General features: G+C 41.6%; 1 protein-coding gene across 1 annotated transcript; it reads right to left on the bottom strand.

The window, feature by feature from the left end:
- Positions 1-217: 217 nt before the first annotated feature.
- On the bottom strand, positions 218-13,703 carry LOC136433543 (DDB1- and CUL4-associated factor 8-like). Its single transcript, XM_066425854.1, has 12 exons — positions 12,264-13,703; positions 8,554-8,694; positions 6,337-6,431; positions 4,263-4,373; positions 3,745-3,772; positions 3,516-3,560; positions 3,285-3,342; positions 2,759-2,866; positions 2,167-2,297; positions 1,694-1,813; positions 1,141-1,257; positions 218-531 (listed from the first exon to the last, which is right to left on the bottom strand). Exons 1-12 carry the CDS (start codon positions 13,248-13,250, stop codon positions 421-423), a joined length of 2,052 nt encoding a protein of 683 aa, XP_066281951.1. The 5' UTR covers positions 13,251-13,703; the 3' UTR covers positions 218-420.
- Between the last annotated feature and the right edge of the window lie 553 nt (positions 13,704-14,256).

A 14,256-nucleotide genomic window follows, 5' to 3' on the forward strand; every position in this document is an offset into this window, starting at 1 on the left:
ATGTGGGTTGAGATTGGAAAGTTTTGACAATGTGCAATGTCATAACCCTTTCCGTATCAATGAACAATGAACATAGTCTATCATTGTGTACACTTTCAGCACTGGATTACAATATCATAAACTCTACTCACAGGTATGATTTTAACTAAACAATAACTCCACACTGAATCCGTCTAGAATGATTGCAGGCTGTTAGTGACAAACAAGGTTTTTGCAATATAGCCAGCAATGTTACCTTACCTATCAGGTACTCCATCTAAACTAGCAACCAAGTTTTGGCATAAGGAGATCAGTCCCCTCTCTAAGGAGTACAGGTCGCTTCAAGAAAGTTCGTATCACTTTAACAGTAGCAAGTTTCCTTTCATAAGCTGTTTCCCACTCTGTGCTAATAATTTCTGGTATATGGACCTGATTGGTGGATTAGGACGGGGCACACTGGATAGACTCGGAGGGCCCGTCAGAGTCGGAGTCCGAGCTGGGAGATGAGGAGTCTTCGCTGTCGGAGGCCTCTTCTTCACCAGCCTCTCGAGCCTACGGGGGGATAGCAGTAGGCCAAAAATAATTCCTCAAGCAACTGGATAAGATTTTGAAACAGTCAGATGTTTCAGACAGTATCCACAGATAGCAGTATGCGCTGATTATTTAAATACATGGGCACAAATACGTAGAAGACTTTCTTTACTTTATCACTTCACCATGCATTGCATACTGAAAAAAATATACAGAGGAGGACCTTATCCTGATGAAGTATGTTGTCATCAAGGTTCAAACTTTGTGTTAAAAAGAACCATACAAAATAATATGCATGCAATATCTACCTGTAGCTGAATCAAGCACAATACAAATGTTGCTCTCCTACAACAGAATCAATCTCTCAGCAGGTGTAGCAGTTGGGCTTGTCTAGAGCATATTTGGCAACATTTTGAATGTTTATCTGAAGGTGTTTTGTACATTTTTCAGGAAAGGTATCAAACACCTCAAAAAAATGTTTAAAAAAACATGACCAAATACGCTCCTAACAAGCTCAACTGCTACATCTGCTTGGAGATGACCACACGATGTTATGAATAACATAGAGCTCATTAACATACAGAACAGCAGTCCTAAGTCTACAGGAATCACCACTGTGTGTAGACTTACCCTCCGGCGAGCCCGCCTGCGGAGGTGGTGCATGAGGAACCACAGCATGTGGCCGTCAATCATCTCCGGGTTGTGCCGGTTCTCCTCATCACGCTCCTTCTTGTTGGTTTTTACCGTCTGCGATTGATTTGACAGACACAGTTTACCATTGTTACTAGTACACACTTCAATGAATTAATACATCCCAAAACAACATGATTTCTGACAGAAATATAAGCTACAAACATCAATCTACCTACAACTAAAAATTCCCCATTGAAAATAAGACTAAGAATCAACAGTTTGCAGTACCAAATAGCCTGGGCAACAGCAACCCTTGCTTAGATTAATGACTAAGTATAGCTTCTTTGCAAGTCAATAGCTTCAACCTCTTAACTTAATTTCTGTCTTAACCAAGCCCCCAAAAGGTACAAACAAGCCAAGTGTGAAAAAGCTACAAAACACCTTGCCCATTTCATGAAAAAGGAACAGCTCCAAACTGACACTGTCCACCTTGTTTTCATCCTAATGTTCTTGCCCTAGATTCAGATCCATGTAGACAAGCTAATCTTACCGTCTTGAGCCCCTCCAGGTTAGTGGGTTCCTTGGCAGTTGGTGCCCAGACCTTGACATCGTGGTCCAGTCCACTGGTGGCCAGGACTGCGCTGCAAGGGTGGGGCTCCAGACAGTTCACCTAGACATGACGACACACTCTTGGGTCAAATCAACTTGAGAAGGACCAGATGACTGGTCAAAAGCTTGTTGGTAAGTGCTTTACTTTGTGTACAGAACTAGTGTGTAAATGTATTACTATGGTACATTCATGTATGGCTCATAATACAAAATACAAAAAAAAAAAAGGCAGACATTTCAGGTACCTTTTACTACCCTTCGTCAGTAACCTTGATGAAAAGTGGTGGATGCCACTTGAAATGTTTGACCGTTTCCAACATCTATCCTGTACCGGACTATGTCCCATGCAAACGCTTAGGGTACGCTCAACAAACCAGGAATAGACTTGGATAAAGTGAAACAGAATTGTCATACCACTCCTCCATCATCACCCTCCAGGAACTGCACAATATTGGCTGTTTCCTTCTCCCACAAGTAGATGTGTCCACAGTCACTGCCGCTCACAACCATCTCACTCTGAGGACCGTAGAAGTTCACTCCCTTCACTGGAACAAACATGATACAGTATCATCCTCACATGTACACCTAGATAACAGATCCCATGGGTACAACCTAGCCTGGAGACCAGCATTATTAGCTTTATTCCGCTTCCACGTAGTAGAGAAGTGGAATAAAGCTAACAAGGCTGAACTCCAGGCTAGCTACACCACCCATTTGTAGGTCTCGATCGAACACCACTCCACCAGACCATAGGTGGACATTCCTGCCTTGTTCAGAATGGCCCACAGGCAGACAAGTAACATAAAAAATGCAAAAACGCAATATTTGACCAAGGTGCACCCCCTCCCTCATTCACTAGAGTGTTTATCTAGCTTGAAGGCGGGAATTGGTCCAAACTCCCAACATCTTCCCATAGATGGATATGCTGCCATACATATAAACCTTCACTGGGAGAAACAGCACATTCCAGTGGTTGTGTTCATTGGTACCATGACGTTTTTCTTACCTGTGGCATTGTTTCTGTGTCCCCTGAATCTCTTAATGAAATCTGCCCCATCACTGTGAGTAGGGTCAAACAGGTAGATGTCCTCATCGTTATAGCTTGCCAGCAGCTCTAAAAGGATGAAAAGCATGCTTGGTTAGAAACACTGTAAACTTTGAGAGATGGCACATCAGTCATTTACATTATCACTTTACAAAACACAAAACCGATGCACATCACTGCGTTCAGTTACATTATTTTTTAGCATGTAAATGGTCAAAGAACAACTGATCAGAAACACAGAGTATTTAATGGGTATGGATTTATTTCAATCTAGAAGTGAACATCTTAATGGAGGGACCCCATGATACACTGCGATAGGACTTGCAATCTATATAAAAATGTATTGTTATATTTTGTCTGACCCGTACCTCTTCTCCTGTGACCTCAATGAAGAGTGGCCAGCAGGGCGAATGGAGTTTTTTGTGAATAGATAGAGGCTCAAATAAACAAACAAACAAGCAAACAAACAAACATAGATGTAGCTTACCTGAACCATCATGGTTGTACACAAGGCAGGTGATGTTAGCCTTGATGTCACTGTCAACCTAAAAAAATCATATTAAGAATATACTGAATTTGTATACTATTAATTTGCATGCTAAATTGATTGGTAAGTCAAGTATCTATCTGAATTTGACTGGAAACAACCCGCTTTGCTTGTGGTATCTATACACAGCCTAAACTAGGAAAAACAAAATTCTTACTGAACTGTACTTACCAAATGGTGTGGACAGAACTTCTTCAGTACCCCTTCATTTGTTTCCTAGGGTTGAAACATAAAGGTATTATAGCGACATTTACAAATGTAATGAAAGGAAGCCATCACTAATTCATACTGCTGGTAAACTTAAGGAGGAAATTTCATGTTTTCCTAGTTGCTAAAAAAGAAAAAAAGAAACAATATTAGGATTACAATGTCTAATTTTGCGCCGTCAATGAAAACTTACCGGATTTATTTTCCTCTTGTCAAACACCCTTGGACAAATAAAAGGAGAAACGGGTTACTGAAACCACTGACAATGACTTTTGATGTCTTACAACACTATAATTCACAGCTACCGGATACGAACTGCAGTTCACTAAGGACCTTATAGAGGGCAATGCATCACATCAAAATCACTACCAGCATCCACAGCACTTTAGATGTCGTACAATACTATAATTCACAGCTACCGGATATGAACTGCAGTTCACTAAGGACTTCATAGAGGGCAATGCATCACATCAAAATCACTAACAGCATCCACAACACTTTGGATGTTGTACAATACTACAATTCACCGCTACCAGATATGAACTGCAGTTCACTATGGACTTCATAGAGGGAAATGCATCACTTTCAAATCACTAACAGCTTGCTCTTAGGAGTAAATTGTACCTTACTCTGATCTTGTATTGACATCAAGTACTGAGTACATTGTAAAGGACATGTGCTACCAGTATATACACCACAGCTAGCTTGTACCTGACCCAGTGATCCCGCCCTCCCACAGAGAACTCGTGGCTGTTGACAGGGTTGGTGAAGATGGTGTACAGGGCAAGCTTCCGGTCATTCTCCTTGGTTGTCAGCAGTTTTCTAAGCAGTGCAAATGGACACATGAACAGGTTTATCTAGAGTCATGTTAGAAGGCTAGCACAATGTAGCAGCTATTTCAGCAGCTGTTTCATACATATAACTTACAGAATAGCGTTGTGTACAATTTGGGGTGTAAGTGCTTTTTTCATTGTCGGAAATCAAGGGAGTTCTTGAGAAGCAGGAAGAACTAGTAATAACTTCGCCTATCTATTGAAATACTGCTGTTCCAAGTCCGATGATCCCATGTGTACCACTACAGCGAGGATAATAAACGCCGTATTCAGCAAAGGAGAGGTAATGTCTGCTCTAGGACAAGGCATCCTGATCCCCCTCCAAAAACCAGGAAAACCACGAGGTCCATGCAGCAGCCTCCGACCTATAGTACTGCTAAACGGACTGAGGAAACTCTTCTCACTTATCGTGCTGGAACGCTGCAAGCCACAGGTGAATCTCTATCTACCGAGATCACAGTCTGCCTATCGCCAAGGCCACAGCACAGCTGATATAGTCTTCACCAAGAGGATCCTTGCAGACTTAGTCGTGACTAGAATGTGGGACGTTCACATCCTCGGCATTGACCTGAGCCGTGCATTTGACACTGTGGACAGGGCTCGTCTGTTATCATTGTTGAAAGACGTGGTGAATGACGACGACACTGTGCGAATGATACAGGCCTTGTTGACAGACACAACCCTTGCCGTACGCGTACGAGGAGAAGTAGCCCCTCAGTTCCAAGCAACTGTCGGCTCACCCCAGGGCGACAGCTTGAGCCCTCAGCTGTTCAACGTCTACTACGAGGCAGCCCTTCGAGACTTGCGAAGATCCTCCCCACCCATCCCTGCGGAAGACAAGCGGCTCAAGCTGGCAGCTGAAACCCAGTATGCCGACGATCTAGACTTCATCAGCACCTCTAGTCACCATCTGGAGAAGATACACGAGGAAGCAATGAAGGTCCTACCAGAGTGGAAACTGCATGCCAATGCAGGCAAGACAGAACGGGTCCACATCTGCCATAAAAAGGACAGGGAAGAGGAAGAATGGAGGAGAAAGAAATCGGTAGGATCCCGGCTTGGCATCTCGGACGACATAGAAGAAAGGATACAGCTAGCCAACCTGGCCATGAGAAAAATGTGGAGTATGTGGGGGACACAACACATCTCGTTAGAACTCAAGCTAAAACTCTTCCAAGTTTATGTTCTACCCGTGATACTTTATAACGCCGGGACATGGGGACTCACCGAGCAGCTTGCGTATAAGATTGACTCATGGCACCGGAAACAACTGAGACGTCTAACAGGTCACATCTACCCCAACTGCATCAGCAACGTCAAGTTGTACAACAAGTGTAGAACATCACCACTACAAAACGAAGTCCACCGTCGCAGATGGTTTCTCTTTGGTCACATTCTCCGTACGCCAGAAGACTCTCCGCCACAGAAAGTGCTAAACATTGCTTTCAGTAAAAAACTTACACCGAGACAAGGGAGGCCCCGCGAGGGGCTCCTAAGCAGCCTCATAGATGACTGTAAACTGTATATGAAAATGAACATTAGAACGGAAACCCACGTACTGAAATACCTCCGAAAAAGAGCTAGAAACAAACAGGATTGGGCAAAGATGTACACTGATTTGGTCAAATTGTAATCTCAGCACATAGATATATCGATTTGACCAAGAACAGTTATTATTATTATTATTATTATTATTATCTATTGAAATGATCAACACACAGTTATCTGACTGGATTAGGGGAGATATTGGCAATATTTCATCTCAGCGATTTAACTCTTGTATGCTAAGATACATTGTGTGTGCACACTTCCTTATAAGTATTCCACGATTAAGCCTATGGACTGCTATATTTTACCTATCAATCAATCAATCAATCAATCAGTCAATCAACTAATAATTCAATCAATCAATAAATCATATGAATTAATGACAGAGGAGAGATTGTACTCACGTTGCAGGCTTGTCGTCCCGCAGGTCTATCTGGAACACAACAGCATCTTCTCCACAGGTCAGGAACGTGCAGTTGGAGTCTGGATCCAGCGCAAGCTGAGGAGAGGGAGACACGAGAGGAGATGAAATTGTGAATCAAAGTTGAACTGCAATTGCCAACACAAAAATTGGACTCACCCAAATTTTTGACCGATCAGCTCCAGTCTTTGTCAACGAATGGGTACCGGTAACCCACTGTTTCCTAACAGATAGAGCATTTGACTCAGCAGTGGATCATATGTTGCAGAATGAACAGATAAACTTTTAAGTGGAGATGAAATTTTGTCATCTCAAACAAACTAACAGCAACAGACATGCCCTTCTCAATCTTAGTGAAGGTGATGATGATAAGTATGATCAGATGATGTGACCATAATATATGATATGATATTAGGGGAACAAGCCATATATTAAGATAGCTATTGAGCCTGCACAGTATTCAATGTGGAGATCCTTTATAGATCTGATAAACCTGAAAAACCAGGAGGTTGAGTATTAGTATGTCTTCTTCCCAAGATTATGCTTAAATTATTCCTGACTTCATCAATCTTAAAGACAAAATCACACCTGGAATTCAAAATAACTAAAAAGGCACTGATTAAGAAATTTGTTTAGTTCAAAAAGATAGACTTTTATCATATTTTCACAGCTGGGTGTCAACCCATGGATAGCACCTGACTTGTATGACGCACACTTCCCCATGACCACGCTGTGATTCCCAAAAGCTGCATATATCTCTCCACACGAACCAATTAACCTGCCTCTACCACCAGTCACCATCAGTCCTGGGGTTGTGACCAATGTTGCAAGTGATGTCATTCAAAAGGGGACTTTTTTTTCTTACAGGAGCATAAAAGAAGCAATTCAGAGTGACAGACCATAAACCACACTACTGACCTATCTAGATTCCAAGGTGAACAACAACAGGGAGACTTAAATAGCCCAATGAACATCAGGACATTTTACACCTGAAGACGAATGTCGTTCCTGCCCTGTACGACAGGTATTGATTCGTGCTCGTGTTTACAGTCTGGTAAGCTGTGCCCCAGCGGCCCGGGCATCTGTCACGAGAGACCAACCAGAGGTCCTCTCTTCAGACCATCCTTCCCATTCCAGACTGGAGTACCTTAGCAATTGGCACTCAGCCTGTAACCTTAAATAGAATGTCTGCTAAAATTGTTATCCATTCAACTCTGCATATAGGTTTAGCCAAGGCCACTCCACATTCCACCTTTGTCTTTATATAAGTGGAAGAAATCCTTCTTTGCTACTCACACTCGTATGTGTATAATAGACTGTACCAGCAAAGAAGCACATCGAAGTATGCACAATTACAATATGATATGTGCACTATCACATAACTTATCATTAAGGTATCGAGGTGCAATGTTTAGAATTGTTCTCAACCATCTCTGCTGCAGTCTTGTGACTGGTTTAATACATCTAGTAATTTTAGTTGACAATGTAATGCACATCATGTGAACCTTGATTCACGATTTCACATTTAGTTTCATGAAGATTGTCTATTTGTGCAAGCCCATGCCTGGTCCTCCTGTAATGAAGTCCTCCCCAGTTCATCACATATTGCAGCCGGCACACAGATGGCTCACAAGAGAATTGCGTAACCTTCAAATGACTCTTCCAAGGGCACCTGAATTATCTCTAACTACCGGCTCTCAGCAAATTGGTCAGGTTTAGAAAGCTTACGGTGGGATGCCTACAGCAGTAACTGCATGAAATAGTGTCTCCTCGGGACCAAAGATTGTCATCACCTCCTTACTTCTTAAAATTAAGTATTGACCCAAAGGGCTTTCATCACAGTGTTTTATGATTATTCTTTGAAAATGTTAGATCTGGTAATTTAGATTCAGTACTGCACAATCCAATTAATTTCCTTAATAAGGGGTAAGCATAGCATCACAAATGCTCTTATATAACACTACATGGGACGGTCATTCCCCTGAACAATTGATTCTACCTTAACATTTGTATGTAGCATATCAAATACTAAGTAGCCTGTGGTGTTCTCCAGATAATTGTATCAACATTTGCACATGTTCACAGCATTACTTGACGACGCTTTACTTGCAGTTACAAGCAGTTAAACACCCGAACTACTAGTACTCCATCTGCTAAAATTCTGCCTGCTATATATGCATGATGTAGTTTCTGTCCTTACCTTATGTGCTGCCCCCCTGTGCTGTGCAAGTTTCTTGGTGCCCTTGCAGACTCCAGTGCTGGACAGCTCAGCCACTCTCACTTGCCCATCACGTGCACAGCTCACCACGGTACAATCCCCACTGTACGGCATGAACTTGGCCTGAAATAAAGAAAGCATTTTTAAACTAAAAACACCCATGTGTTGATTTTTCCTTGTAGCTAAGTTGTACACGTGTTTACTTGATTTGAATTTCTTTGATCAGAGTCTAAATCATATCCATCTAAACCACATTCTGATGTAGGTTATCCCAGAGCCTTTTCCTAACTTGTAAGCCTTTTCCTAACTTGATTTTATTTTATTTATTTACAAATGTAACAAGACACTACACAGTCTCTCAGGCAGCATGGCTGATTTCGAGAGCCAACATTTACAGGGACAAAAACACAAATGTATAAATAGCAAATTACACTTAACTAAGTTATGATACAGTTCAACTTAACACTAACTTGATAGGTAAGTTATGGCAATCATTTTGACACCTCACACTTTCCAGATGACTGCTGCAGCTGGTTTAAACTGGAAATCTGGATTACAGCAGTGAAAAGTCTAAGGTGAACGTCCTTCTTCCCAACCTCTGACAATAACGGTTACCATTAGATTCTGCATCAGCCACTTGTATTCAGTATATATACCGTCATGTTGAATAAAGGCCATGGTTTTATTAGAATGTCACCCAAATTCTAAATCTGCTCCATAACATCATTCAATCATGTTACCATGACGTTGTGATGTTGAAGGTTTTTTTCTCTTCTTGGATAGATTGGACAATGCCAACATTGTGTTCAAATCACAATCAGATAATTAATGTCTGGGACAAAGTCTAGTGGCTTTTCTACTTCGTAGCTGGAATATCTATCAGGTAATAACACAGCCTAAATCTGGCAGTAGTGACATTACCAGCCTGACCTACCACATTACCACAATAGGCAACCAGCCAAAAAAAGCATTAGCGTCAATGTTGGAAAAGCAGCAGACCAAAGTGCCATACTTCGAAGTTCTATAATAAAATTTGTCATGATAATCTACAATCTGTCTTAGAGAATATCTGGTGAATAATTTGAGGCTACTGTGCACACTTTTACCAGGCCTTAATCTAGTCTGGGGCATGGTTTCTGTACAAACTGGATTCTTGGAAGTAACAATTGGATACTGTATAAACACAACATATCAAAGTTGATAATACTGAATGTCTGTCACCTGTACCTGTACACCTGTAAGACTGACAGATCTACTCAAACATAGCCTTGACATAGGTAAAATTTCTGCACAGGCTGACTCACCACAGCAGATCTGTATTCCATAGTCAAGTCAGCCCTTTGTCACGAGTGTCTTTGTTAGATTTATCGATGTCAACACATTTTAACACTCCGTCAGTAACAGTATACCCGGTATTCAATACCTATTTCAATAGAACTGTTGGCTTGACTTCTGTTCTATTGCAACTTTTTGAAATGTTTACGGTTTCAGGAAAACATCTGGGCAAAATAACTAAACAGAGTTGATAGAGAAGGGGAGATTTTACTAAACTTAATTCCACAACTTTTCTGTGTGTGGCTGAAGAAGCTTAAGTGTCAATCACTAGAGTGCTTTTAGAATAGTTCTTGCTAGAGCAGTAATAGCAAATCAATGGCATTCTTGAGGCAGTTGTTGATATCGTACGGTATGTGGTATAAACTTTAGCTGTCTTGTGATGAAAAAGGTTGCCCTTGCTTGTCTATGCCTACAACATCAAAACTGTACAGCGGCTTATTATGCATATAGCTTTTATTCATCCTGCTATATTAATTTCATACGTTGACTCTTATAATACATGTATAACAATCACTTGTTTCTAATTTTTGCCTTTGGCAGTCAGTGTCCCGACAATATATGCTGCCAACCGTCCATCTATTTCTGAAAAGGGGCCCTGATCATGTCAAATAGTGACTGATGACTGAACAATCCAACATGTAAACACTCTAGCTCCACTGGTGGACTGTGTGATTGGGGAATAGAAGAATTACTTTCTCTTCTACTCTGCACTTGGGTAGTTAGCCAAACCCCCAAGCTCCCAGGCCATGTGTACAGGCATGTGACAACAATTTCACAGTAGACAGCATTTCATGGGTTAAATACAACCTAGGATATTCTTGATTAAAATCTGAACATTTCTCCATGAGCTGTTAACCATAGGTCCAGACAGGTGACCCCCGAGACGAGACCATATCTTGCAGGTGGCAATCCTGCAGCAGCTATGCAAGCCTGTCACTCATGTGGGAATGCTGAAGATGGATGAAAATGTTTTGCTTCATTTTGGAACATAGACTGATAGAGATACTGTAACAGGTTGGCTTCTGACCTCTCCAAGGTCTGGCCATAAATTCTTACACCAATTGCGAAGACATGATTTTTTTTACCATCTCTTGGAATAACCTTAATAGATGACTAGGGCAGTGAAGCATATCACTGTTCACAGAAACATGATTAGTATGAAAAGCCACTAATATCAATGTTGACAAATGATAGTATGCCCCTTAACACATCATCAAGCTGCCAGCAGGCATCCCTCTTTATAAGTACAGCATTAACACCAGAATAAATGTACTTGTCAGCAGGTTGGGACAGTAAGAAACTGTCATAAATAGATGCCTTTCCTATACTGCACTGGCAGTATATTAAATTTCATCAACAAAATCTCACGAAATGTGCACTTACATATGATCATTTCAAATATCATCGGTAAAATATGCTCCACACAGGAAGGTTTGAGTGATAATACATGCACTGCCTTATAATTCATGTTTTTATGTGCTGAAGAGGATTAGTGAGCTGACTGTGCTATATTTATCAAAATGGCTTGAATCTCTAATGCAAAAACTTTGTATAGAATCAATACAATCACCATTATTACAATGTATACAGTGTCAGCACTGAACAACTGACATCATTAATGTGATTTGACGATGGATATGAAATGTTTAATTTCAATCATTCTTATTTCAATTAAAACCCTTGTATGATCTTTCCTCATCTTTTCAATTTTGTTTTGTTTAATTACATTAAAATGCAAGTACACTAAAAAATGGCAATGTAACTACTGCGACAGCTCCCACTTAAGAGATGTATATGATTTAGAAAGGGTACACCTGTGCATGCCATCATGGCCATGGAAACCACTCTGACTCCTGTTTACTCAGTCACAAAAGAAGCCGGCAGTAAAACAAGAAGTATTACCGGTATCTTATTGCCTTTCCTACAATCAAACTTTAATTTAGTTTAAAGCAAGGGTTTGAAAATTGATGCTTTCTATATTTAGGGGTACTAAGAGCCTTCTTTTGTCACAAGTCCTCATCAATTACACATTTGCATGTTTCTCCTGCTGACTTATTGCAACAAAGGTCACAGATGATGGCTGTGATTCTTAGCAATACATTTATCAAGCTATTTTAAGTCCTGTATGGCATATTTTTCCTCGAAACATTTACAATACCACTTTATGAAACGCTCTTACCTTGAGCTGCCATTTTGAGCACAGTTGACAGTGAACAGAAGATGTTCCTAACCCTCAAAGGTCACAGATATCTTTTCGAAAGAAACTAAGTCTGCAATGAACAAACAATTGTCGGGATTGAGTATATGATCTACTACTTTCTTTCAGCAGAGTGTGAAATACTGGCTCAGGGACCTACCTGGAAGACATTACTCCGATGGCCACTGTTATAGATCAACACAGGCTTGTTGCGGGCCCAGTCCCATAGAACCACATTCAGGTCATCACTGCCACTGGCTAGAAGGGTGCCTGGCTGATTGAAATGCAGCGTGTTCACACAGCCCTCGTGATGTTCTAACTTATGCTGAAGTTCAAATCTGGAGACAAAGTCTGTCAACCCACATGCATAGTAGGGGAAGAGTGCACGGCCAAATCCCATCTCTCGTTGATGCAAGGACGGTAGGACTTTCCACTTGGGGAATGGTATTTTGCGATCATCAAGTGAGTACCATGTGGTGTCCCCTTCATCCTCGGACTCCTTCTTATCATCTTCCACCTTCTCCTCATCACTGTCCTCTGTATCACTGTCATCCTCATCACGGCGCTTGGAACGTGTCGGTCTTGTCACGACGACATCACTGCCACTGTCATCTCCACTTCCCTTCTTGGCATCATCTAGTAAACCCAGCTCAATGTCTTCTGCTTCTTCTACGTCTTCTATGTCTAAGTCGCTGTCTGTTTCTCCTACTTTGTCTTGACTCTTGTCTTCACCACCTGCTTCCCTGCCATCCCCACTTGGGCCAGCATGCTCATCCTTGTTCTCACTGGAAGTCTCCATCTCTCCCTCTACCTCCATCTTCTCCATCCGTTCCTCTACTCCATCTCCTTTCCCCTCGGCTTTTACCTTCTTTGACTTTTTGCCCTTTGCCCCTTTTTCTGCCAGGGGGCTGTCTATTAAACTGTCACTCTCTGAAGACTTTTCCCCAAGGGTTTCGGCACCTATACTTGTGTCCTCAGAGTTTTCCATGCTGACATCGATACCAGACGAAGTCTCTAACACGTCTTTGACGTCCTCGGCTGCTATGGTGTGGTTCCCCTCGGCTCCTGGGCAGATATCGTGGTTACCGTGAGCTGTTTCCCTGGAGTTGGGGTGAGTATCCGATGGTTTCGACTTCGGATCCGCCATCTTGCGCAATCAGGTACTTATCAACGAACTGCACATAAAACTGGTGTCTTCAGAAGCTTAACGTTACCACATAAGGCACATCCCCAAAATACAGACTTAACGTTTCGTATAGGTCTGCCAGAGCGTTACCTCAACTTGTCTTTGGGAAGCCTAGTACCAGTAGTACCATATTTCCTCGTCAAAACCCATAACGTTGGCGGTTACCGACCGAGCTGATGTTGAAACGGTATCAAAACATTGAGCTACTGTGGAAAATACACGACACAGAGATCACAGCGATTCGACAAGTATGAGCAGCAGCCTTGCGTATTTTCTTCTGAAGAAGTTAGCATGTCTTCAGTCGTCTCAGGTTGGATGTCAGACCCGTTTTTGACACGAATCCCGCACTAGAGTGGCTTTTGACCAAGACCGTCGCCATCTTGGTATTGCTGCATCATTTGTTTTACTTGTGCAGAATAAATTATGTTAATGAGAAATCGATCATGATTGATGCATTAATTGAAAACATAACTTTTATGGACAAAGTAGTTAGCACTGATTTCCTTAGGATAAAAAGAGTCTTCGTGGGGCTTGAACATGAAGAATACGATGGCGCACTTGTAAATAATTTGAATAATGCTACTGAGTGGCACCCCTCAGATCGACCACTGTGGTATAAGCCACAGCTGAAAAGGTGGGGTGGGGTATTTCATGAATAGCCACAATGGGGGAGCAATGCATACAACGTCTTTCAAGCAAGATTTTTAATATCATCTACTAGTAGCTTCTCGACGCTTGGTAGCTGGAGGAGCTTTGCCCCTGTGCATGAAAATAGAGATTTATTTCAATCCTCTTCTGCTAGGACATGCAGTGGTGAACAGGCTTCCAGAAGCCATATGCTATCATTAAAAAAAAATCTTATTGGACAAACATCAGTTGAAATCAAATTGAGTGAATACAAATCTACAGTTATTTTCAAAGACAAAGCGTCTATTATGTTTAATACAACAACTTGTGAGCCAGTGTT

The sequence above is a fragment of the Branchiostoma lanceolatum genome, chromosome 4, assembly GCF_035083965.1.
Source record: "Branchiostoma lanceolatum isolate klBraLanc5 chromosome 4, klBraLanc5.hap2, whole genome shotgun sequence".
NCBI lineage: Eukaryota > Metazoa > Chordata > Leptocardii > Amphioxiformes > Branchiostomatidae > Branchiostoma > Branchiostoma lanceolatum.